This window comes from Coenobita brevimanus, chromosome 65 (assembly GCF_032717465.1).
Source record: "Coenobita brevimanus isolate Jiangsu-jjx chromosome 65, ASM3271746v2, whole genome shotgun sequence".
NCBI lineage: Eukaryota > Metazoa > Arthropoda > Malacostraca > Decapoda > Coenobitidae > Coenobita > Coenobita brevimanus.
Window position 1 is genome coordinate 9488889 of NC_137018.1, and position 25293 is coordinate 9514181.

Genomic DNA, 25293 nt, shown 5'->3' on the forward strand with positions numbered 1-25293 from the left:
TGCTTGCGTATATGTCTCGGAGCCCTTCGATGTACTCGTGTGGATCGGTTGGAAGTGGAGGCTAATTTGCCTCCCCTCCGTTTACGACGTGACCACCTGCTATTTTCTTACGGTATCACCACCCAGCGTAAACGCTCACTTGGCCTTCCAACTTGTCGGATCCTCCTACAGTGGGAATACCTGTTGTATGCGGCCCTCAAGCCGGTGGCTGTGAGGCTTCACTTCCTCTGTGAGGTGTTAGGGTACGACCTTTCTAATGGGGATCAGGTTTTAACATCAAAAATAGCGCCCTGGGAGTCTCTTGCTACCACATTTAATACTGACTGGCTCCCCATCGCAAAGTACAAGGCGCCGGAGGTGGAGGTACGACAGTTGTTCCGGATGATCCTCATTAGACACCTAGCATCATTCCACTTGTACACCGATGGCTCTAAGATGGATGAATGTGTGGGTGCGAGTGTGTGGTCTACGCAGTGCCGCATCCGTTTTCGCTTGCCCCCCATACGTCTGTAGTCACTGCCGAATTATTTGCCATAGATCAAGCTTTAGACTTTGCTTTGCGTTCAGATCACGACAGTTTTGTCATTTTTTCGGACTCTAAGTCCGCCCTTCAGGCAATTCATTCATGTAGGACTGATTCACATGAGGTCCTGGGCCACATTATCAATAAGCTGCACACATATGCTAAATCCTTCTCTCTGATCTGGGTGCCTGGTCATTGCGGTATTTACGGCAATGAACAGGCTGACGTACTAGCTAAATCAGCTGTAGAACTCGAGGAGACTTGGGACCTTCCTCATGAGCTACAGTCTAGTCTCTCTTTCGGAAAGAAATCAATTAATCTTCTGTGGCAAAGTCAGTGGACCGACCTGGCAATTCCATCAGTCAAAAGGACCATATGTGACTGGTCCAGTTCCTCCCGAGGAAATAGACGGGAGGAGGTCGCTTTAGGCCGCCTCCGCATGAATTCCACCCTAATAACACATATGTTACCATATATTAACAGACAATTTCCACCGCGTTGTACCACCTGTGATGCGGTGTTATCTATTAGTCACATCCTTTTGTACTGCAGTAGGTATGCTGGGGAACGTACCTCTCTGGCTGCCTACTGTAGGGCAAATGCGCTCCCTTTCACACTTGATTCTGTCTTGGGTGATGGGGACGTTGGTGTGACTAATAAATTGATGACTTTCCTGAAAGAGACCAGATTACTCAGAGAGCTGTTATTTAATTTATGAACTTGGTTGTGATTTCCTTATTTATTTTATATCTTTATTTTTTTTTTTTGTATATAGGGATATGGTTTTTGTACATATGTAAATACGTCAATACACTTTAATATATTTGTGAACTGCAGGAAGAGGTTACATTTATATAAATGTGTATTTTTTTTTCTTTTGTTCAGGACCAGTAAATTTGTAATTATTCCTTTTACCTTTTTTTATTTTTTAATATACATATTTGATAAGTACAGTGGGCTCGCATAGTGCATGAGAGATTGGGCGGTGCACGAGCTCGCGCACTGAGAATTCGCGTACTAGGAATACATAATCTTATGGGAATAATTACATATGGGCAGTACCCCCTCATACCTGGACATTTTTTGGCCCTTAAAGGCATAATAAAGGTAATATGTTTCAGACATTGTACTAAAGCTATAGCTACAATAACAAAAATATGGGTAGTCACCTTAACAACAGTAGACAACAGGCCTGATGACCTTAAATAACAGGGGTTCAGAGGCGCGGCAACACTTACAGCGCCGCACTCCCCACCGCACCTCCCACCGCACCAACACTTCACTCCGCAGACTCCTCTTGATCACCTTCCCCAGGAGCATCCAAGTCACTCACTTCGGCCATAAACCCTTCAAAGTCCAATGCTGACACTTCTGACATTGCATCCTCTTCATCCTCAACAGTAGAATGCCCGGGAATTTCTGCACATCAACATGACGACACGTGACGCGCTTTGTGAGGGGTGGTCGCGCACTAGTAGAAAATGGCATTTTTGAGCCACTCCTTGCCTCTCCCTCGCATTCTGTGCGGTAAACTCGCGCATTAAAGGGTTTTTGGTTATGATTTTTGGTCACTCGTGCACAAGGCGAATCGTGCACTGTGGTGATGCGCACTGTGAGAGCCCACTGTATCTGATTATTTTGTAGTACCATAGTAATGAGTTTACATGTGATGTATAGATGGAAGTATTTGTTCTGGTACTATCCATGTATACTGATGTATTCTTTATTACTTATTATGTTTCATAATCATGAATAATAACTTAATATTGGTATGAAATAGATGCAAATATTTCATATCATTATTTTGGCTTTCATGATTATCGATTCTTGCTGGCCTAATGCCGCTTCAGGGTGATGGCCATTAATTTAAGAAAATAAAGAAAAAATATTAGTTTTATTTCAGAATTTGACAGGATCGCTAGGACTACCACAGGGGCTACCACAACCAGGCTACTGCTCATCCTCACGGTATGTATTGGTAATTGCTCTTATACCCGATGTCCCATGTATTTTTTAGGTGTTTAAGCGTTACTTTGTGTGCACTTGTTGGATTGTACTGTATAGTCACTTTGGAGGATTGATATGACCAGGAAGCAAATAGACTCAATCCACCCTCGTAACTAAGGTTATAAGAATTTCTGCAAACGCGATTTACTAAGTGGGGGTGGCCCAGTTCCCTCTGGTGAAAAAGTAGTTTATGTAAGCTTTATTACTTGTATCGCTGCTTACAGCCCGTCGTGATAGTCCCAGTAGTCCCTGTAGGAATAGTCCCCGTTGATGGCCCCCGTGACGGTAATAGTACCATCGTGGTTGATACTCCATAACCCCGTGGTTGATAGCATATAGATCCCCCGTGGTGTGATAGTCCTTAGCCATCTCCCCACGTCGTGTGATACTCCATAGTTCTACCCCCCCCCGTGGCGTGATAGCCCATAGCCTCCCCCCCCCCCGCCCGTGGCGTGATGGCCCATGGCCTCCCCCCCCTCGCAGTGTGATGGCCCATGGCCTCCCCCCCCTCGCAGTGTGATGGCCCATGGCCTCCCCCCCTCGCAGTGTGATGGCCCATGGCCTCCCCCCCTTGCAGTGTGATGGCCCATGGCCTCCCCCCCCCTCGCAGTGTGATGGCCCATGGCCTCCCCCCTCCTCGCAGTGTGGGATGGCCCATGGCCTCCCCCCCCCCGCAGTTGGGATGGCCCATGGTCTCTCCCCCCCCTGCAGTGTGGATTGACCCATGGTCTCTCCCCCCCCCCGGCAGTGTGGGTTGGCCCATGGCCTCCCCCCCCCGGCAGTGAGGGATGGCCCATGGCCTCCCCCCCCCGGCAGTGCGGGATGGCCCATGGCCTCCCCCCCCCGGCAGTGTGGGGTGGCCCATGGCCTCCCCCCCCCGGCAGTGTGGGATGGCCCATGGCCTCTCCCCCCCCTCCCGGCAGTTGTTTTTTTACATGTTAAAATGCAAGCCCAGACAAAGAAAACAACGATATGGAATTCTGTTAACAGATGTGAATATCGTAACCAACAGGATAAAAAAAAGTGCTTTGATCTGTCATAAATTTCCCGTTCCGTGTTAGTACACAAAAGTGTTACACACATGTCAGGAGGCATTTAATTTGATACGGAGAATGGAATGGGTAAAGAATTTTTGTGTGATTGTATTCATTATAAAAGTAATATTTATAAAATGCCCGCCGTGCCCGCCGCCGGACCTTCCACCTCACCACCCCCCACACCACCACCGGGCCGCCACCGCACCACCACACCAGGAGGACACACCGGTGAGTTTAGTGACCTCAGTCAAGAGGGTCATCAGAACATTACGGTCCTAGGTCCTTATTCCCCGCAATTGCCCCAACCCCAGGTGATCAGGGGAAGTAAACTACATTGCGGGCGGAGCAGTGATCGACAGAAGAGGGGTGGGACTGAAGCAGACTCAGACCCAGGTAGCACCGTATTGACAGCTTTGTTACACCCTCTAGGGCAGGAGGCCCAAGGGCAAGAGGCCCAAGGCTACGGCCTAATAAAGAGTGTGAAGGGGAAAGCGACCCCAGGCTCCGGCCTTAACACACAAGAAGGAGAGAGTTGCCCCAGCGCATCTCTCTCTTGCTGTTCTCCCCTTCAGGAGCAACATCCCGTCGTCGGCCCCAAGCCGTGGTGTGAGGGCGACCCCGTTCGTCCGGCAGATGTTCCTGCTAGGGTAGATCAGCTACCGGCTACGGCAAGAGTACGGATCAGGGTAAAGAGCCCCTGCTACCGTACGTGTAGCACTTCCCTATTACGGACGCAACACCCAGTCGTCGGCCCTAAGCCGTGGCGTGAGGGCGACCCTGTTCGTCCGGCAGTTGTTCTCCGTACGGGTAGACACTCGGCTCCGGCCGGGGCACGCACCAGGGTAGAGAAGCCCCTGAAGGTAGACTCAATCCGTATTGGAGAGAGTGTGGCCTCTGTGCCCCTCACTCTGGCTTGTCTCGTACTACGGGAACTACACCCCGCCGGTGGCCCTCAGCCGCGGTGGAAGGACGGCCCCGTACGTCCAACAGGTGTCCCCCGTACTCCGGCCAAGTACACGGTTACAGCCAGAGTGTGTGACAGGGGAAGGCGACCCCAGGCTCCGGCCTCCAGACGCACTCGAGAGGACACGGGCAACGTGAGTCCTCTTCTCGCCTCTTTCCCTTCGGGGAGCCCTTCGTCACCAACCGGGAATATACCCCCGGAGGAGACGCTAGAGTGGTGGCAAGGCCCGATATCGGGCTTACCGCCTACACCCGGGAGTTCCTTGTTCCTGTCGGAGCCCCGTAGGAGACACTGCCGCAGCCCAGTCCTGACGGCGCCTCTCCCCCTTGGTGACCGCAGCCCCAGGACGCCCCGGCCAGACTCTCCAACTCCCGACGAAGGCGATTCGGGCTCCCTCACTCCCCGGAGTCGGAAAAGGCAGGCCCGACTACTCCGGCTGTTTGGCCCCAGTCCCGAGGGCCACCTATCAGGTCGAGGCCCCCAGACCAAAGGGCCTCCCTGCACCCCACCGGCGCGGCCCCAGTACGAGGGCCGCCTCCCAGGTCGAGGCCCCCAGACGGGAGAGCCTCCCTGCACCCCACCTACGAGTGAGAAATAGAGTGACTATTACCCAGGAAACAGGGAAAACAGTGACAGTGACTCCGTAAGAAACAGTAGTCAATAGAGGCCTATCAGAACTCAGTGTTGACAGGGCAGAGAGTGAACTTTGTGAATTATCCTAGTCCCTCCCCATGTAAGAGAGTGAGAGAGTTTTCTGTGAACACCTGAGGTAAGGGCGCGCGGGAGCTTAAGTGTACATGTCTCCGCGACAAGATGACAGAGTCGAGAGTTGCTATCCGCACCCTACCTCTTTTATAGTAATATTCCCCATCTAGACCCCCAACCTTGTTTATTCCTTATGTGAACAATTCTATTTATATCCTGCCTCCAAGTGACGTGTAAACCATATTATAGATAATTCACGAACTCCCTGTATGAACATTGTAGTGTATATGACTCTGCTCTGTGGTGCCAAGTGTTAACTCTGTATCTCTGTGTCCCTGTATCTTAAATATCACTCTATGTGTATTGTTACGATTAGAATTAAGGTAATAGATGTGTTAAGGTATACTACCTGGTTTTTATGTCCTGTTCCTTTGTTGGTGCTTTACTTCCGGTCTAGAAAGAGGACCCCGCTTCATTAATTTTACGACGAGAATTCGCCTTAAAAACACAGCATAACAATTTACTTTGATACCAAGAAAGAATTACCTAAAAGTATCTTGTGTAATCAGTGACTTGTAATTAGAGGAATTGTTTATTTTATTTAATAAATTTGATGAACTTAACTTTTTAAAACTGAATATTGCTATATAAACTCCCTTAAACGATACCTGCTGTATACAGTATTTACATTAGCCATTACATAAATCGAAACTTTTATGAATTTCCAATTTTCTTTTTTATTACATGAGACTAATGCTCTTTATATTAATTTAAAACACCATTGGAGACGTGTTGGTAAGTTATCATCATCATATTACTGTAGAGTGTAGTTTACTGTAGTAGTAGCAGTAAAAACATACGATAATTTTCACAGGCATCCGATATATTTTTACGATAATTTGGGTGGAAAAACGGTGATTTTGAAACATCAGCACGATAACTTGATCAAAAAAATCTGCTGGTAAGTGGTAACCCAGATCCGAATCGTCCAGACGGCGAATTGTCCCAGAACCATGTAAACATGCTGGCGTTCCGGTGTGCTCGCTCTCTGTTATCCAGGTCTAATTTAACCTCTGTTCAACCAAGCAGATCAAGATGGCAGTCCAAGATCAAAGTGAACATCTACCCTTGTCTGGAGGAGAGGTTAGAAGGTGAGATGAAGGGCTAGGTTAGTCACCATAGCATCAATTGATAGGCACTTACATTTCGAAGCCGGCGTCATTTCACTACACATTTAATTATGTGCTTATGTGTTTGGGCAGGTTGACATTTTTTTTTTTAATGTACTCTTTGTTTGAGGCAGTACAAGGATCTTACCACTTCATTTCATATTCCTCTAGTCTGTTAGTGGCTCCTGTTTCTGTACACCACTGATATTCAACTGTCCTAGTGTTTCAGCAACTGGCTGTGTTAATTGTATTGGTCTGTTTCCTGTAATGATGCATATTGTTGGTCGAAAGAAGTATTTAGTGTTATTTTCATGGTGAATAATAAAGAATGTTGATGCCACTTCTCCCAGTAATAACCTGTGAAGACAGGTGCCCAATATACTTTTCCAATGCTTTTTGTGTCAGAATTGCTGCATTGCTCAAATATTGTAGCTTTTGTGATGTACAGGATGAGCTCTGAGCACTCCTGGTGTAATAGGTTAATCTGTTGCCCCAAAAAGGCAGAGGTGCAGATTCAGGTCCTGTTGGCGGTTTACTCACCTGGTGTCCTAGAATTTTTTCAGTTATGCCATATAATTGCCACATTGTTATATTTTCTGTGCGGTATAATCAGTTTTGACCATTTCTGTCAAAAGTCATTCATTTTTGCAGTATTTATCCATCTCTGAAGTCAGCCTTTCTTAGAAACTTCATTTGAAAGATTTCATGTTCCATCAGAAATATTGGACAAATTATAAAAAACAACCTAACCTACTTAGACCTAGCCTGACAAAGGCATTCTTCATTTTCAGCCCTCTGGGAACAACTTCACATTCTCTCTCAGTGATGAATAAGATTTAGGATGGTGGTGATGATATGAATGTAGATGATGATTATGCGTAAGGTTAGTCTGTTTATAGCCAGATGCCCCAATCCCTTAAGGAATAATAATAATTAGTGGTTTTAGGGTGGTAGTGATGATATACCGGTAGGTTAGGAAGGTGGTGGTGATGATGATAAATGAGGTTAGGACAGTGGTGAATGTGATTAGGATAATTCATTCATTCATTCATTCATTGCCAGACGCCATGTATCCCAGACAGGGTGGCCAAGGGCTTAGAGTTAATTGTTTTACAGGGAGGGGCACTAATCCTCCACCAACCCCACTTGACGTATTAGGATAATGATTATGATAAATGTTTTCAGAACTGGATGTAACCAAAGATGACCCAGAGTTGTATGCTGCTGTTGACATTGGGCTGCCACAACCCAGCAGAGCATCAAAGTTGAAGGTCGCCCGGCAGCACCGTAAACAAGGGGTATTATCAAAACAGGATGACCTTGAGAAGCTGGCTCGTAGTAGAGAGTGTGAGTGTCCTGTTATACATCTTGAAAGATAAATATCATTGCCTCAAGGTTTGATGACTCTGGCCTTAGTGATGTTTCTTTCAATATTTTTTGGTACCGTACTGTATACTGTACCTGTCTGATAATTGAGCAATAAAAATTTGAGTTTGTCTAGTCACTTACTTTTATATTACTGAGTGGTCAAAAAGAAACAAGTACAAATGTACTTGGTGTGGTAACATTGGGACCCTTTGGTTAATGCATTTGGTCTGATGTGAGAGGGTGGATAGTAGTCTAATGTTCCTAGGTATGGTGAGGTGTGGCTTCACTAAAGTTGCTGAAGGCTGCAGAAACAAAGCATCTCAGGTCCAGAAATCATTGGTGAGAGATAGATAGGCAGACAGAGGCACTCCTAGAAATGCGTCTGCACCTAAAAAGAAGTACATACAGTACCAGGCACTGTGTAGTATTCAGAACCTGTTGTAATGTATTTTACAGTGTGAAGAACATAAGAGTAATGATGATGATCATCATCATCATCATCCAGACCTCCTTTCCCACCCTAGGGGAGGGTGAGGAGTAGCAACATCCTGACAGCCCAAGTTTGCCCAATCCAATGTGCCACACTTTCATTCGCTTTCATCATTCAAGCCCCCAGCACCCTGGCTGTATCTGATACGCCAAAAACTTTCACCACATTCTGTAGCTTTACATAAATGCATCCAATAGAGTTAGTCCAAACACTGTCACGTTAAAAGGGGTGCCAAATCCCTGATCATGCACTTCTTCTCACAACATTCATCCATCTGGCTCAATCTCTTGTCAGTCCCCTTGCCTCACGTATCTCCATACCTCTCTTCCTCACACACTCATCCATCATATCCCTCCACCTTCTCCTTGGCCTACCTTGCCTCCTGCACCCTTCAGATTCACTCAGATATACTTTTTTCACCACTATATTGTTATTCATTCTCTCCACATGACCATACCATCTCAGTATTTTACACTTTCTTCGATTCTGGTGTCCACAGACTTCCTTACGCCGCATCTTTCATGAATCACATTATTTTGTATCTTATCCACTCTCTTTACTCCACATACATTCCTCAGCAGTCCCATCTCCACTGCTCTCACTCTTGACTTTTCATTTTCATGCCACACCATAGTCCCACATCCATATGTTAAAGTTGGCACCAACACTCCTTCATGTAAACCTCACGCAGCTACAACATTCAAGCCTCTGTTTCTTATCAGGGCCTTCAAAGCACCAGCTACTTTCCTTCCTTGTGTCCCTCTACTTTCCTCTTCTTTTGCACATTTTCCTCTCTCTTCTATCACTGTACCCAGGTATTTGAGCTGTCTCACAAATTCAAGTCTCTCTCCATTCACTGTAACATCACACTGAGAGTCACCTTCTTTCTCAATTACCATCACTTTTCTCTTTTCTACATTTATTCTACATTAAAATGTCATTCTTGGTATTTGATATTAAAGGATTTAATCATTGCAAATTTACTGTTCCCAGATACCCTGTAATGTACAGTGATCTTGTTATGACCATTTTTTCCAAAAATTCCCATTTCCCAGTCATCCCACTTCAGTGTCTCTATGTCCAGTTGAATTTTTTATCCCCTTCTTTGTTGTCATTTTTCAAGATTCCCATTACCAACAGTGCATGTTGACCTGGAGAGTGTTCAGGCTGAATGGGACACTACCACAGGCCCCCATCACCTACGTACTCTTGCCGAGCATTACGGGATTTTCACACACCTGTTTGGGAATGCTGCATACTTCATTCCTCGTGTGGTCCTTAGGGTTGCATATGACTATGATCAGGATACCATCTCTCCTGTGTGCAGGGGCAACATTGTCAAACCCAGGGAGGTACGTTGCCATGTTGACTTGTATTCTTGTGGGTTTACAAAGTTCTTTGTCTCCTCTTTTTTGTGGATTTGTTTTGAATGGTATTCTGTAGAAAGAGACCACCACAGACTGAAGCAATACAACATCTGTGCAGGTGATCAGAGTTTTATGATTTGTAAGGTGCACCTTTGTGACATGTTTGAAAGGTAGTTGTAGATACTTCCTTTGCTTTGTTATGCACTGATGGTATCAAGAATAAAATACAAGACACTGTCACTATGAAGGGGGTTCATATGCCACACACAGAAGTACATGGGTAAGGAGACTTCATGGACCCTCACAGCCCCTTAACTGTGATAAAGTTTTTTTTTGTTTTTATTCATGGTGCCAGATGTTGTAGATTTTTGGAGAACTCTCGTAGCAAAAGGTAAACTAATAGCATTATTCACTTCAGTAAGCTTACCGAAATAAAGTACAGATGTTAAATAGGAGGTGGGGGAGCTCACCATCCGCTCACTCAATGTCATGCTGCTTTTGGTGTCCGCCTTTTCCTTTTTTCCTTCTTTCCTCTTCTGTCTTTCATTCCGTCATTCTTTCATTTTCTTTTTTCCTTCGGGTGACTTTACACTCCCTCTTCTGTCTCTTTTTCCTTCATTCTTTCCTCTTCCTTCTGCCCTTGGGTGACTCTACACTGAGTGACAAGCCAAATGGTTTCCTGTACACCAAAAAAGCATTTACTGTGCTGGGTGGTAACCATATAACCAAATTATGGCACCTATAGTTGGACTCGCGCCCGTTTGCGGCTGTGGTGTGGCCCGCACCTGTGTACAATGGTGCCACGTTTCCCCAACTTGCGATGTGAAACGGAAGCTATTTATGTACAAGGCATCACAAATTCGATAAATTCAGATGAATAAAACTTACACTTGTGTATTTTGATGGATGAATCAACAGTAATCTTATTATGCATAAAATATATATACAGTAACACAGAAACATGGCATACATATTGTACAGTGTTGCTAAAAGATATTGGAGTCACTTTTAATGGTTTTTAGCGTAGTTTTAGGGTGGGTAATAATATCACAGTTATGGATATAAGATAATGAGCCTGAAAAAAGAAGAAATATGCCAATATCCAAAGTAAAAGAAATAATTCATGTAATTCTTGTGAGTGGCAACACTTACAAACCCAGTCTGGTCTAAAATAAAGTACGTACCCCTCCGTATACCCAACCATAGCTTGTACAGGTGTTGCTTGGGAAAAATGCTCACATTTACTGGCTTTTACCATAATTTTAAGGGCGAGGAATAATCACATTTATAATCATACGCTAATATGTAGGACAAAATAGTAGGCATATGCCAATACCGAAGTAAAAAAAAAAAAAACATTATTCACTCGCGAGCGGCAACACTTCCACACCCAGTCGGTGGCCTTGACAGTTAGCTTCCCTACAGAGAGAGAGAGGCAGGAGAGGGGCATGCATTGAATGCATTGTCGGCATCACTAAATATAACAAAACCAAATTAACAAATGAAAGCACAATTATAAATAACTTATAAAAGAATCAAAAGTACTCAGGGTGGCTCACATTTCCCGCCAGGAGAGAGAGAGAGAGAGAGAGATAACGGTATAGAAAACGTGGCAACACTGTACACAAGTGCGGGCCACACCACAGCCGCAAACGTGCGCAAGTCCTACTATAGTGGTTTAGTGGGTAATTAAGGCGCTCCAATTGGATTGAACCTGTGTAGGTTTATATCCAAGGGGTGGTTGGGGTTTATTGCTCACATAATGCCACTCAGGGATGAGTGAGGCTGGTCACTCTCATCTTAAATGCCAGGACCATCTTGCCTAGCCCTGGGCTCCTACATTCCTCATGGAGCGACATAGGATTAAATTATCTTAACAGATAATATCACAAGAATATGAACTTTAATGTTCTGGGAATTATGTTTGTTTGTTCCAGTTTGGGACGTTGTGCAGTTTCACACAGATTTTGTCATTTTTGTACAGGCACTGCATTTATTTAATAAAATCTCATTTCTTCAATACACTCTCGAAATGAATGGATCTTGAATTTGGCTCTCTCTTGTATTTTGTTTTTCTCTTGGAGGGAACAGTATTGCGGGCTCATTGCCTTTGGTTCCTTCTTCCTCACATAAAAAAAAAAAAAAGTGAACTTTTATTCACGTAGCTTATTCATATATGTTTACATTGATATGGCATCCTACAGAGGGGCTGCCATTATGCTTATATTTTCACCACATTGCCAGTCCTTTGTAAAAGCAGAGTAGGTTCATGAAGGTGCTGGCCTTTTGTAAGGACATAAGGGTAGGACTTGAAAGATACCCTATTCAGACTGGGTTAAATAGTTTTAGTTACATAGGTTAGTTTGTGGTAGGTGAGGGGGGCTCACCATCCACTCACTCGATGTAGTGCTGCTTTTGGTGTCTGCCCGTTCCTCTCTTCCATCCTTCCTCTTCCGCTTTTCCTTCATTCTTTCCTCTTCTGCCTACGGATGACTCTACACTCCCTCCTCTGTCTTTCCTTCCTTAATTTTTTCCTCTTCCTTCTGCCTATGTGTGACATTACACTGAGTAACAAGCCAAATGGTTTCCTTTACACCAAGAAACCATTTACAACACTGGGTGGTAACCATATAACCAAACTACGGCACCTGGTGGCTTAGCGGGTGACTAAGGTGCTCCGGTCGGATTGAGCCGATGTAGGTCTATATCCTTGGGGTGATTGGGGTTTATTGCTTGTGTAATGCTATTCAGGGATGAATGAGGCTGGTCACTCCCATCTTAAATGTCGGGACCAACTTGCCTAGCCCCGGTTTCATATGCTCCTTATGGGGCGACATAGGATTGGATGATGGATGGATGGACGTAGGTTAGTTTAGGGTTGGCTTGGTTAGGTTATATTCACTAAATGAGAGTTGCAGTGACTATCAGAATTGAACAAATTGCAGTACAAACTTCTTTGGCAACAGTGGTAAGATCTAAAAATCACTGTTTGTGTGAAACTGTAAACTGACCCAAATTTTATCATTTCCTACTCCTGTTTGTGGATACCTGCTCATCCCATTTGTTAGTGAGAAATACAGACCGAGATGATAATGATACAGTATGTGTGTGATGTATGTCATACACTAACTACAGTAATCACACTTTACAGGCTTCCAGTCAGCCAGTCATACAGTATGCTAGTGAACCAGATGATCTTTGGACCCTCATCCTTACCAACCCTGATGGAAATTTGGTTGACTGTAACATGGAATGTCTTCACTGGTTTATGTAAGTCCTCCGTTTCACTCATTTTTTTTATAACTCTTTTTATCTTAGTGGTAGGTGGTGGTTACCATCATCCACTCACTTGATGTAGTGCTGCCTACTTCTTCCTTAGCCTTTATCATTCTTTTTCTGTGCCTGCCCTCCTCTCTTCCTATTTTTCCCATCTTTCCTGTCACTTCTTATTGCTTTTCTTTCCTTTACAGGTGGCTTTACATTGAGTGACAAACCAAATGGTTTCCTGTAAGCCAAGAAACCATTTACAACGCTGGGTGGTAACCATATAACCAAACCATACGTGTTCCATACGTGTCAACAAGTGGGTTGGTGGAGGGTTAGTGTCCCTCCCTGTAAACATATAACTCAAAGTCAAATCGCCACCCCTTACGGGATTATGGCGTCTGGCAATAGATAGATAGATCTTTTTATCTTTTCATTTTTGAAGGCTCCAACATGCTTGCCTACATCAGCCTTGGTCACCTAATGGCGGCTCTCCATGCTGCTTGATCTTTGGCAGCTTTCCTATTTATTCCCATAACCCTGAGGTGGCACTCAATAACCTCATCCCAGGCCTCTTGATTTTAATTTACCATTATTCTGTTCTGTGGTTGACCTTCCTGGAAGCTCATGCCTCTGTAATCCAGAAACCAATTGGCCAGATTGTCTATGAGGGTGAGAGGCATGAACGGAACAGTACAAAACTGAAATGAAATGCAACTGTGTATGGGAGGAGAAAATACTCTTAGTGATTTTTAACAAGCAAGAAGTGAAGCATCACAAGTAAAAAGAACTTTCATTTGAGTGAATGTGTTTAGGCACTCTGTTGATAATTTTCCTTTTGTGCTGTCCTTTCCCATATTTTTTTATCCTATCTTCACCATATGTTTTCGGGAAATGGGATACAGTGATGTTGATGGTAATTTAGAACCTATTTTGGTTAATTGAATGAAGAGCATTGTGTGCCTGTGGAAGTTCAAAAGTGTTTAACTCCTTTTTCACAATGATGTCTTTTTCATTATAATGACATAACACAACCTGATTTTATTCAGTGATATTACTCGGCCACAGGATTGAAGTAGTTTTTAAGAATATGGGGTTCTATCCAAAATTTTTCAGACTGCGATTGTGACTCCTAAACAGATTTTAGTAGCACAAAGTGCCTCTAGGTGCCAGTACTTACATGCATTTTGAGTCGGCGTGCCACGTGGTGCAGAGCTAGGTGGACGTGGGGATTAGTGACGTTCATTTGTTTGGTGTCGTGCACGTGTTGTCAGACAATTTTCGATGGATATAAAAAGGGAACAGCAAATTTGCATCAAATTTTGTGCAAATCTCGGGAAAATATGCAACAGAGATCCTGGCAATGAGTTATGACCCTGGTCAAGAAGATTTCATCTTCTGAGGTGAGTTCAAGAAGCTCAGTGCAGTTGTTAACACATTGCTGCATTTGATCAGCTGTCAGGAACCTGGGGACAAATTTGGCATAGATGCGGTGCATGCCCCATTCTTCAGTGAGAAGCCTCTTACATGTCCTGTAACCAATTCCCACTTCCTCACAAACATCGTGAATGCTCCAACGTTGATCCTTACAGATGATCTGCTAATTTTTGCAACATTCTGAGGAGTTGTGCTGGTTGAGGGCCTCCCTGTGTGGTCATTGTCATCAACCGATGTTCGACCGGCTGTGAACCACAAATGCCACTAAAACACCTGTGTCCTACCAAGAGATTGCTCAGCAGACACTTGTTGAATCATTGCCTGAGTCCCTGTTGCATTTTTCCTGAGATTTGCACAAAATTTTATGCAAATTCACTGTTCCTTTTTCATATCCATCTTGAAAATCACCTGACGACATGTGCATTACAGCAAATAAGTGAATGTCATTAATCTCCACGTATGCCTAGCTCTGCACCGCATGGCACGGTGACTCACAATGCATGTTAGTACTGCCACCTACAGGCACATTGCGCTACTACAACCCATTTAGGCATCGTGATCCCAGTCTGGAAAATTTTGGATGGCGCCTCGTATATCTAACCAGTCTAGTTCACAAAGCTTAATACAAATTTTCTGAGGCAAGAAGAATAATCTCTAAAAAAAAAAGAAAAAAAAAAAAAAAAGAAAAAAAAAAAAAAAAAAAAAAGCATATTTAAAAGGTTAGCTACCAGCCTAGCAGGGTTAGCCCTGGCCTTAAAAAACTTGTAGCCAATTTTTTCATAAGATTCCAATTATTTTACATAATAACATGCAGTAGGTTGTTTAGTTATACTGTATTCACAAAAGAAAGTCAACATTTTCCATTTTCAGTTCTTGTTTTTCATTCTGTATCAGATTGCATTACACAATATTATTTTCTACTTTCAAGCTCTGGAGGTTCTAAAAACTGTCACCAAAAATTATTTTTTATAACTAACTGGGACATTGGTGATTGGCTGCACATTCTTGGCTTAGGCTTGAATTGCTTTCCATTATGTAATGGTTTCGGATACATCCTGCACCACGCCCATCCTTTTGTTGGTACAGAGGCAACATCAAGGGGAATGATGTGTCCAGTGGGGAGGTGTTGTGTGATTACATGCAGCCGTTCCCTCCACGTGGCTCTGGCTATCACCGTTACATCTTCGTCCTTTACAAGCAGGAGGGACACATAGACTTTTCACGTTTCAAGCGGGAACAGCCCTGGTGAGTCCTGTATTCATCATCATCCAGATTTGTTTTCACACGTAACAATGAGACGGGGTAGGATCCAGAAAACACGGGTGTATTGTGGATGGTATTTCTTACTGCATCATCATTCTCTATAAGCAGAACACAAATTTTTCTCCATTCACACGGGAACAGTCATGGTGAATCTTGTGTTCCGAATAGTACAGTAAGTTTGCATTACATATTGGTGATGCATTCCAGAATTCCACAACTTTTTCCATACAACTGGTACAGTAAATTGAGAGAAACTGGCAATCAGTCTTTATAGGTATTGGAATCTTGAAAGGCAATTTTTCTCTAAATTGCCGTAGACTTAATAGCGAAAAGAGAACATCCAAGAGTATATGATGAGGATTTTTCTTTACAGTATTTTTTGATGCATCCAGATCCTCTACGAGCAGGATGAATGTGTGGGCTTTTCACATTTCAGTCAGGAGCAGCCATGTTGAGTCTCATGTTTATTTTCATTATTGTCTTGTTTTCCCACCAAAGTGAAAAAGGGTCCAGAAAGCAAGAAGTGTTATTGATGATATTCCATTCTACATCTTCATCCCTAGTAAGCAGGGCTCTACCAGACTTCACTGTATCTTTGTGAACAGGAAAATGGTGACTTTCTGGGGCTTCTCCATTGTGGGAGGTCACATCTGAGTTGAATGAAATTGTGTGGAGGTAGCAAGAATCCCATTGTCATCATCATTCTGATACAGGAGCAGTTAATGGATGGTGTTTCTAATCCCTCTAATGTCAGGTGTTCTCCACTGAGCTGAACAGAATAGGGTGCTTGCAGTATTTTTTGACATGGCATGAGATAAATTACTGAAATGCTTAAAAGTTACCAAAAGTGGCTGCATTTGCCACAGTACCCTTTTTCTTATATCTTTAGCCTTACAGTCAGTGCCAAGCCATGACATCAAATCTTAGCCATTCGGAACTGCGTTGCAGTAATTTTACTGATTGATCCAATGTGTGTAAGAAGCAGGGATAGCAGTGCAGACAACAAAATGGATAAACAGTGTTATATAATTTCAGGCTAAGTTGCTTTTAGCAAGTTTGGGGATCAGCTGGTTAGAGGTGACATCAGTGCTTCAGATCTTATAAGCCTCATTTATATATTTTCATTGTCTGTAGCTAATGACATGTTTATGTTATGTCCTACAATTAGTTGAAGTGCAGATTGGCCTGGGAGGAAGGTAGAGTCCCGGAGGATTGGAAGTCAGGTATAATTATTCCCTTGTGCAAAGGAAAAGGGGAAAAAGAAGTGTGTGGTAATCATAGGAGCATTTGTCTTCTTAGTATAATACGAAAAGTGTATGGTAGGATACTTATTGACAGAGTTAGAGAAAGAACAGAGGAATTAGTTGGAGAAGAACAGGGAGGCTTTAGGAAGGGAAGAGGTTGTGTAGATCAGATATTCATTCTTAGATCTTTAGTGGAAAAGTTTCTAGGGAAGGGAAAGAAGTTGTATGCGGCTTTCATAGATTTGGAGAAAGCATATGACAGGGTGGATAGACAAGGATTGTGGAAAGTATTAAGAATTATGGAGTAGATGAGAAGTTGTTGAATGATGTGAAGAGTATGTATGATGGTGCTAAGGCTGCAGTGCGTGTAGATGGTGAACTAAGTAAATTTTTCTCTTTGAAGGTTGGGTTGAAACAGGGATGTGTCGTATCTCCATGGTTTTTCAATCTGTACATGGATGGGGTAATAAAAGAGGTACAAGGTAGGGTTAGTGGATGTTGGAGTGGCCCTGGTGAGAGAGGATAGTGTTTGGAAACTCCCTGTACTGTTGTGTGCAGATGATACTGTGTTGAGTGAAGACAAAGGGGAGCTGCAAGGCTTGGTGGATGAGTTTGGGAGAGTTTGTAAGAAATGGAATCTAAAGGTGAATGTAGGGAAGAGTAAAGTGATGGTCTTTGAGAGAGGTGAAGTCAGTGAATGTACAGCGAGGTTGGATGGTGAGGAATTGGAAATGTGAGTACGTTTAAGTACTTGGGTAGTGTGATGAGTAAGGATGGAGGTTTGGAGGGTGAAGTGGTTGAAAGGGTACAGCAGGGAAGAAAGGTTGCTGGTGAAAGTGAAAAAGTTACTACATGACAGTATTGTGATACCAACTCTAACGTATGGGAGTGAAGCTTGGACGTTGTTGGAAGGACACATGTCAAGAGTGAGAGCAGTGGAAATGGGTTATTTAAGAGGAGCCTGTGGAGTCACATGGAGAGACTGGCTGACGAATGAAGTTATAAAGGATCATTGTGGTGTGGATGTGGATGTAATAGGAAGCGTTATGAGGAACACACTGAGGTGGTTTGGCCATGTGGAGAGGATGGAGGGTGAAAGACTGACGAAGAGAGTGTATGTGAGTGAGGTGGAGGGGGGAAGAGGGAGGGGGAGGCCAAGGATGAGATGGAGGGATGGGGTGGAGAGGTATATGAGAGAGGGGGGTGTGAGTTGGGAGCAGGGCAGTGAAATGGCAGGGGACAGGACAACGTGGAGGCGATTTGTTTGTGGCCACCCCAGACGGGATTGAGGTGTCTGGCAATAGATAGATAGATAGAAAGAAAATTTGCATCAAATGCATGTCATATTGTGGAGGGTTCCAAATTTTTATGTGGGCCTACCCTGTTGTGAAGTAGTAGGAGTAAAAACGAAAGACATTCAGGTTCTGAAAGAGGTTAACCTGTTTTTCATACTACAGTATATGTATATTGCTGTTAGCCCCTCACTACACTCCACCCACTGCTGTTCTACCATCAACAGTCCGTTTTAACACTTTAAGGTTCCTGTGATTCACTCATAGATGAATGTAATCACCTGGCATTGACTGGTAGGATACCAAGAGTTTCTCCGACAATGAAAATGTCAGTTGGTGCTATTAATTTCAGGGTCCTGTGACTTACTCAGATCAAAAAAATCTTTGCTTTAGCTGAAGTAAAGTTCTAAATATATCCCACCTATGAGAAGGTTAACTACTCATCTTTATCCACTTCTCACTCCATCCATACATCATCTAATCCATGTTCTATTTTTCATCCACCTTCCACTGCTTCCCACTCACTACCACTCTTCTTTCACATCAACAGCTTGTCTCTGAAACAGCGAAGTTTCTCCACGCAAGACTTATATCGCAAGCTACAGGACCATATCACCCCAGCCGGCCTTGCATGGTTCCAGGCAGACTGGGATGCCTCACTCACATATTTCTTCCACCACACTCTCCGTAAGTGTCCTAAATGCCAATTGATTGGTTCATTGTCCATTTTATTCCTTCAATGTGGTAAATGTATTTCATACTTTATTCATGTTATTTCCTGACAGTTTTGTTCAACCATGATAAACATCATAGTGGAGGGTTATTGGAGGGTATATCTAACTTTTCCAGTTCAGAATAGTCTCCTAATCTGAAAAACTCATGTGTAGATTGCAAGAATAAACTAAATGTACACTGTCATAATGTTAGGAGACTATGTTTCAGACCAAGATGATGAAATGTACAACCTAACTATCAGGTTCACCCACTCCATCTACAACAGATCACCATTCTAGATATTGTATGTGATTTTTCCCAGGTTCTGTGGAGCATTTTATTTATAAATACAGTATGAGTATAATAATTACGAAATACAGTTTAGTAAGTCAGTGAATTCTTTAGTAGGTCAGATTTCATGAAAGTAAGTGAATATAAATCTTTTGGTTGTGGTGGGTCTACTCCATTTGCATGAATTAGTCTGCTGTTAACTGGAATGAAGTACAAATTTTTCTATTCTTGGTCAGAATGTTAATCTAGTGATTGTTTTACTTTATTTCTGAAGTGTCAGTTTCTAGCTGGATGACTGTGTATTTCAAGCTTTGGATTTTGAAGGCTTGAATGATGTATGGTTGACTATTTGGCTCGTATTACTGAGCATGCTGTTTGATAGTTCTGCCTCTGTTTGTTCTTTCTCCATTATTTCCAGATCCTGCTTCACCCCATCTATTTCGTGGAATTTAGGGAAAAGATAGTTGCTGTAGCAGTTTTTTTTTTGTTTTTTTTTTTGTTTTTTTTTTTTTTTGAGAAGAGTAACATCACCTGGTATAGAATATTGAGTTTCAGTTTTGTAGTCATGACTTAACTGTTAACATTTCAGTAGTTTTATTAACCCCTGTGGGGTTGGGCATTGTTTATAAAATCAGTCATCAGGAATAGGTGCTTTTTCAAAAATCACTCTATGAAAACTATTGAACCTATTGTAACAATCTTTATACCCAGCAAAGTACAACTCTTTAGCTTTAAAGTGAGTGGTGTTCCAATGTCCTACGATTATTTATTGTAGAGCAATGCCTGAGAATGTAAGAGTGTCTGAGGAGAGGGTTTTTTTCCCCCTGCTCACAGCTGCTGAAGTCACCCTCCATTGTTCACGATCAGCACAAGACTGAGAGGGGTAGGGTAGGATACGCAGCAAGTGGCAGGAATGATGCAGCAGATTCCCTAGTCCATGTTGTGATGCATACAGTGGTGCCTGTTTAAATTAATGGCACACAGTGCTAAATGTTCTGATTGTGTGCCTACGTCCCCATGACACATGTTCCAGAATGGGGACTTGCGTTTAGGGGTTAACGATCAAATAACATATACCCGTTTGATATGTGTGTGGCTTGGCTCAGTGGTCACTGTTGGAAGATTATTTTCATCACAACCCATATTTCACTGTGTGAAATGGAGTTAGGTCAAATCACAGAACAAAAAAAGAAAGGGCAATAAATTAGGAGAACCATCAAATAGCTTGCCCAGTAAAATGATCAATAAATCATTGATACATTGTCCTAACATTGAAAATCTTGGCTTCATCTCACTTTTGTGCTTTTTCACCTTTCTGGATCCTACCCATCTCTTTTGAAATAGAGGGAAATTGGAGTAGGATGATGATGATGGTGATGATGATGATAATGATAACAAAGATAATGATGGGCAAATTTAATGGGCACCAGGTTGAAAGCTGCATCTGCTGTACTTGTTTGTTTTCCTTTTCCTCCATGGGATCTCACCCACCTCACTAAAGTAATTTACTGAAAAATAGGGTTAAGATGATGATAATGGTCATTTGATGAGTGTTTTGATGGTGTGTGCAATTTTTTTCAGAAATGTGCGAACCAGTGTATGAATATGAGTTCCCAAAAGTGTACATCGCACCGGAAAAGCATTACCCACTCAAGAGACAGTTCAACACGTAAGTCATATTTTGGGGTGGAGTAAGCTGTTTTGCCCAGAAGTTTTTCCCTTATTTACCTCTTTAATCCAATGACATATTTTACCACTTTGTTCATGCTGTCTGGACATTTCTACTCCTCACCCTTCCTTAGGGTGGAAAAGGAGTTCCAGATGATGATGATGATCTTGCTGCCCGCAGACTTGGAAGAGAAAGTTTAAATATGAGAGGTTAGATGTAACCTTCATCAGCCCCATCATTACTGTGGTGCTCTCCTAAGCTGATTGAATTATTTGGAAATGGCAAAAATAAAACAGAAACATATGTCATCAGACTGATGGAGTTAAGCAGCGTTTATGTGTACAATCACCGTTTTGTGTAGATTTCGACATTCCTCTATCATACCAATTTCTGTACTGTAAATAATTTATATGAAGGGTGTCTGCTCAGGCAAGTTCCATTCATTCATTCGTCATCTAATCCAGTTTTGCTCCATGAGGTGTGTAGGAGCCCTGGATTAGGCAAGTTGGTCATGTCATTTAAGGTGAGAATGACCAGGCTCGCTTATCCCCGAGTGGCATTACGTGAGCAGTAAACCCCAACCATCCTTTGGATATAAACCTGCACTGGTTCAACAAAACAAAATACAGTATAAGTACAGATGATACACTTGAGACAGAGCCAGGATTTTAAAGCATGGATGTTCTGTGAATGACTGTGTGGTGTGTTTTGCAAGGCATGCTCTCCATAGTTCTCTTATGTTTTCTCAATGTTTTGTAGTCAGAGGCAGCATAATTGAAATCATAATTAAAGCTTGTTTAAGTTGAGAAAGTAATTGGTGGGGAGAAATATGCCCCACAGCTTCAGTTGCTTCTGTGTGATATGAAAAGAAGTAGCAATTAGAGAAAATTTGTCCTGAGAAAAGTGTTTAGAAAACTGAGAAGAATGTTAACAAGGCATTCAGCAATTCAAATCTCTCTCCAAGATGAGAAATGGTTGGAAGAAGTTCAGGGAGCTGTTGCCTCTCCTGACAATGAGAGGACCATCCCTCTGTACTAAGGGATCCCTGTATATGGCATGTATTAGGATTGTAATGCTGTATGGTAGTGAGACCTAGGCAGTAATGGAAGAGGATATTCACAGGCTCAAATATACAGAAATGACAGTGATTAAGTGGATGTGTAGTGCATCCCTGAGAGCTAGGCCTGGGAGGGCTAGGTTTACAATGGAAGAGTTGAGAGGTAGGATGGGACGAGTGTATTTGTGTTGTGATGAGGACAGGTAGATTGTGAAATGGTTTGGGTATGTGGAGAGGATGGGGGATGATAATTGGGTGCAGAAAGTGAAAAGTTTTAACTTTAGGAGTAGGGTTGCTAGAGGGAGACCGAAAAAGACCTGGGACGAGATAGTAGTAGTAGTTGTTCCCTTGTCAGTCTGGCCGAACAGCCCCAAGTCCCAAAGGAAGGCCACGGTCGAAACCGGGCTTGCCCACAGACCTCTCAAGGGGTGAAGGTTGCATTGTTGGTGCAGGTGATTGTGTGCAATGTAGTCTTCCATAATGTACTTAATAGTATGGGGTGCTGTTTTGAATCCTGGACAGGGATCAGTGAGCGAGTCTTCCAGCCTCTTCTGAAAACTCAAGGGGACTGGATGATGCCCACATCTCGGCCTGGCCAGGTAGACCCTGTCCTCATGAGGGAGGTAGGATCCAGAAGGGTGGAGATATCAGGAGGCCATGCATGCAATTGTACGTGGCCTTTGAGTGACTGAATGGAGCGGCGAGTAATTTGACCATCGATATGCTTTTGGAAGCGGTTTGAGGCTGGTAGATGGGGAGAGATGACAGTATTTGTGTATGATATCGTGTGCTGGGTTTTGTTTTGATGTTCCTTGGTGTGTGTGGATGTGCTGCCATGAAGTGTAGTGGATGGTGTGGGGTTGTGGAGACTGCAGCAAGAATTTTTGTGCCACTCATGGCTAGATGATCCTTGACTTTGGTTTCTTGGTGTACTGTAGGTGTTCCATAGGTGTAGTAGCTCTGCAGCCTGTGATTATTTTTAGTGCCTTGTTCTGTATGGTCTCTAGGGTGTTGTAGTGTGTTTTAGTGAGGTTAGAAGCCCAAGCAGTGTGTCCACAAGTTGATTGTTACACTCTCATGTCCTTGATTAGTAATTGACTGAAATGTCATCTTCTGCTTCAAGTGGAGCCAGAGGTGGACCAGGTGATAGTGCAAATGGTATAAGAAGGCGTGAACCTGGATCAGCAGGCGGTAAAGGGAAGGCTAAGCATGATCACTACAAGGGGATGAAAAGATGTTGAGTGTGATGACAAATTAAAAAGTAAAATCGTGACGGAAATGGAGAAAGGTGCTCGTAACTCTGAAAGGGTGCAATAAGAAAGGAGTGGTGGTGATGGAGATTGTGTTAGAGGCGGTGATGGGGCCTACTAGCCCAACCCAATGTCTCAGATACCCCCTACCATCGAGTCCATTAAGCCCTTCGTCCTGGTCCTTCTGATGAGTATTATATGTGAATGGAGGGAGTGTGTGTGTTACACTTGTGAGTAATATTAGTAACACTCTGCCCTAGGGTGGGAAAGGAGGTCTGGATGATGGTGATGATGATTTAAGTGTATTTTATGATGTTTTAGTGCTGCTGTCAGGTGTCTACCCTTTCCTCTCTTCCATCTTTCTTTCCTTCCATCCTCTTCTGTCTTTCCTTCATTCTTTCCATGTCCTTCTGGCTATGGGTGACTTTACGCTCCCTCTTCTTTCTGTCTTTCCTTCTTTCTTTCCTTTTCCTTCTGCCTGTGGGTGATTCTACACTGAGTGACAAGCCAAATGGTTTCCTGGTGTACGCTGGGTGGTAACCAAATTTGGCACCTGGTGGTTTAGTGGATAATTACTGCGCTCCAGTCGGATTGAGCTGGTGAAGGTTTATATCCAAGGGGTGGTTGGGGTTGATTGCTCATGTAATGCCACTCAGGGATGAGTGAGGCTGGTCACTCTCATCTAAATGTCGAGACCAACTGCCTAGCCCCGGGCTCCTGTGCTCCTCATGGGGCAACGTAGGATTGGCTGATGGATGGATGGATGAATTTATGTTTTATTGTTAATGTTACTTTATTATTCAATGTGTTAATAGCAACATTTCAAGTTACTTTAGGACATATTTAAAGTAGGAAATACACTAGGGGATGAGTTTTCCTATGGGCCCGGTCCCTGGTAGCTTATTTCCGATAAGGTCAGTACCCCAGCTGTGGTGGAACCAACTTTGGCAGCACTTTTCATGATCCCTGTTAGGTGCTAAACCTGGTGCCATACTGTAATATTAGTAATTCATTCAGTCATTCATCATCTAATCCAGTGTTGCCCCATGAGGAGTGTAGGAAATAGTGGTAATACAGTACAGGTATTCTATTTTTCAGTGTAATAATAACAGTAATAATTGTAATATTCTGCTTTTCAGTACAGTATAACTTTTCCTCACTTCTTCTTAGTGGAACCTTACCTTATGTTTTAGGTGGGCATTAGGGTTGGGATGATGATGATGATAGTGGTGATGATGAACTTCTTATCCAGTATGACAATTTGTTGTAGGTACATGGACTTGCACCGGGACCCCAAGAAAATCAAGAAGGAGATCTTGCTTCAGCGACTAAAGAAACTGGACCCCCTTGAGCAGGAGCCTCCAGTGTTGCCTTTCCCTGCTGCCCAACCCATCCACAAGGACATTGTCTCTTGGCAGCGCCGCGACATCAAGAGGCAGCGGCTTGGGATCGGAAAATATTCAGGGCTGTATAGGGGATCCAACAGGCCAAGGGTTTAAACTGGCGAAGAGAGTGTACAGAAATTATCAGAGAATGACAGGAGGGGAGGCCAAGTAAGAGATGGTCTGATGCCATCTTAGTAATAATAATGATGATAATAATCTATGTATCTATCTGTCTATTGCCAGATTCCTTAATCCCATAAGGGGTGGCCACAAACAAATCACCTCCATGTCACCCTGTCCCCCGCCATTTCACTGCCCTGCTCCCAGCTTATACCCCACTCTCTCATATACCTCTCCACTCCATCCCTCCATCTCTCCTTTGGCCTCCCCCTCCCTCTCCCACCTCACTCACATACACTCTTCTCGTCAGTCTCTTGCTCTCCATCCTCTCCAAATGGCCGAACCACCTCAGTGTGTTTCTTGTAACGCTTCGTATCACATCCACACCCACACCACAATGCTTCTTCACATCCTCATATATCAGTCTGTCTCTCCATGTGTCTCCATATGCTCATCTCAAATAACTCATTTCCACTGCTCTCACTCTTGACATGTGTCCCATCAACACGGTTCAAGCTTCACTTCCATACGTTAGAGTTGGTGTCACAATACTGTCATGCAGTAACTCTTTCATTTCCATGCTCACTTCCCTGTTTCTTATCACTGCTCTCAAGGAACCAGCAACCTTTCTTCCTTCTTGTACCCTTTGAAGCTCTTTACCCTCTAAACTTCCATCT

At 43.4% G+C, this 25293-nt stretch overlaps 1 protein-coding gene across 1 annotated transcript; it reads left to right on the forward strand.

Moving 5' to 3' along the window:
- Positions 1–6250: 6250 nt before the first annotated feature.
- Positions 6251–24943, forward strand: mRpL38 (mitochondrial ribosomal protein L38). The gene is made up of 8 exons (XM_080276343.1): positions 6251–6387; positions 7591–7752; positions 9404–9615; positions 12782–12900; positions 15418–15576; positions 18681–18817; positions 20717–20804; positions 24382–24943. Exons 1-8 carry the CDS (start codon positions 6258–6260, stop codon positions 24608–24610), a joined length of 1236 nt encoding a protein of 411 aa, XP_080132469.1. The 5' UTR covers positions 6251–6257; the 3' UTR covers positions 24611–24943.
- Positions 24944–25293: the final 350 nt, after the last annotated feature.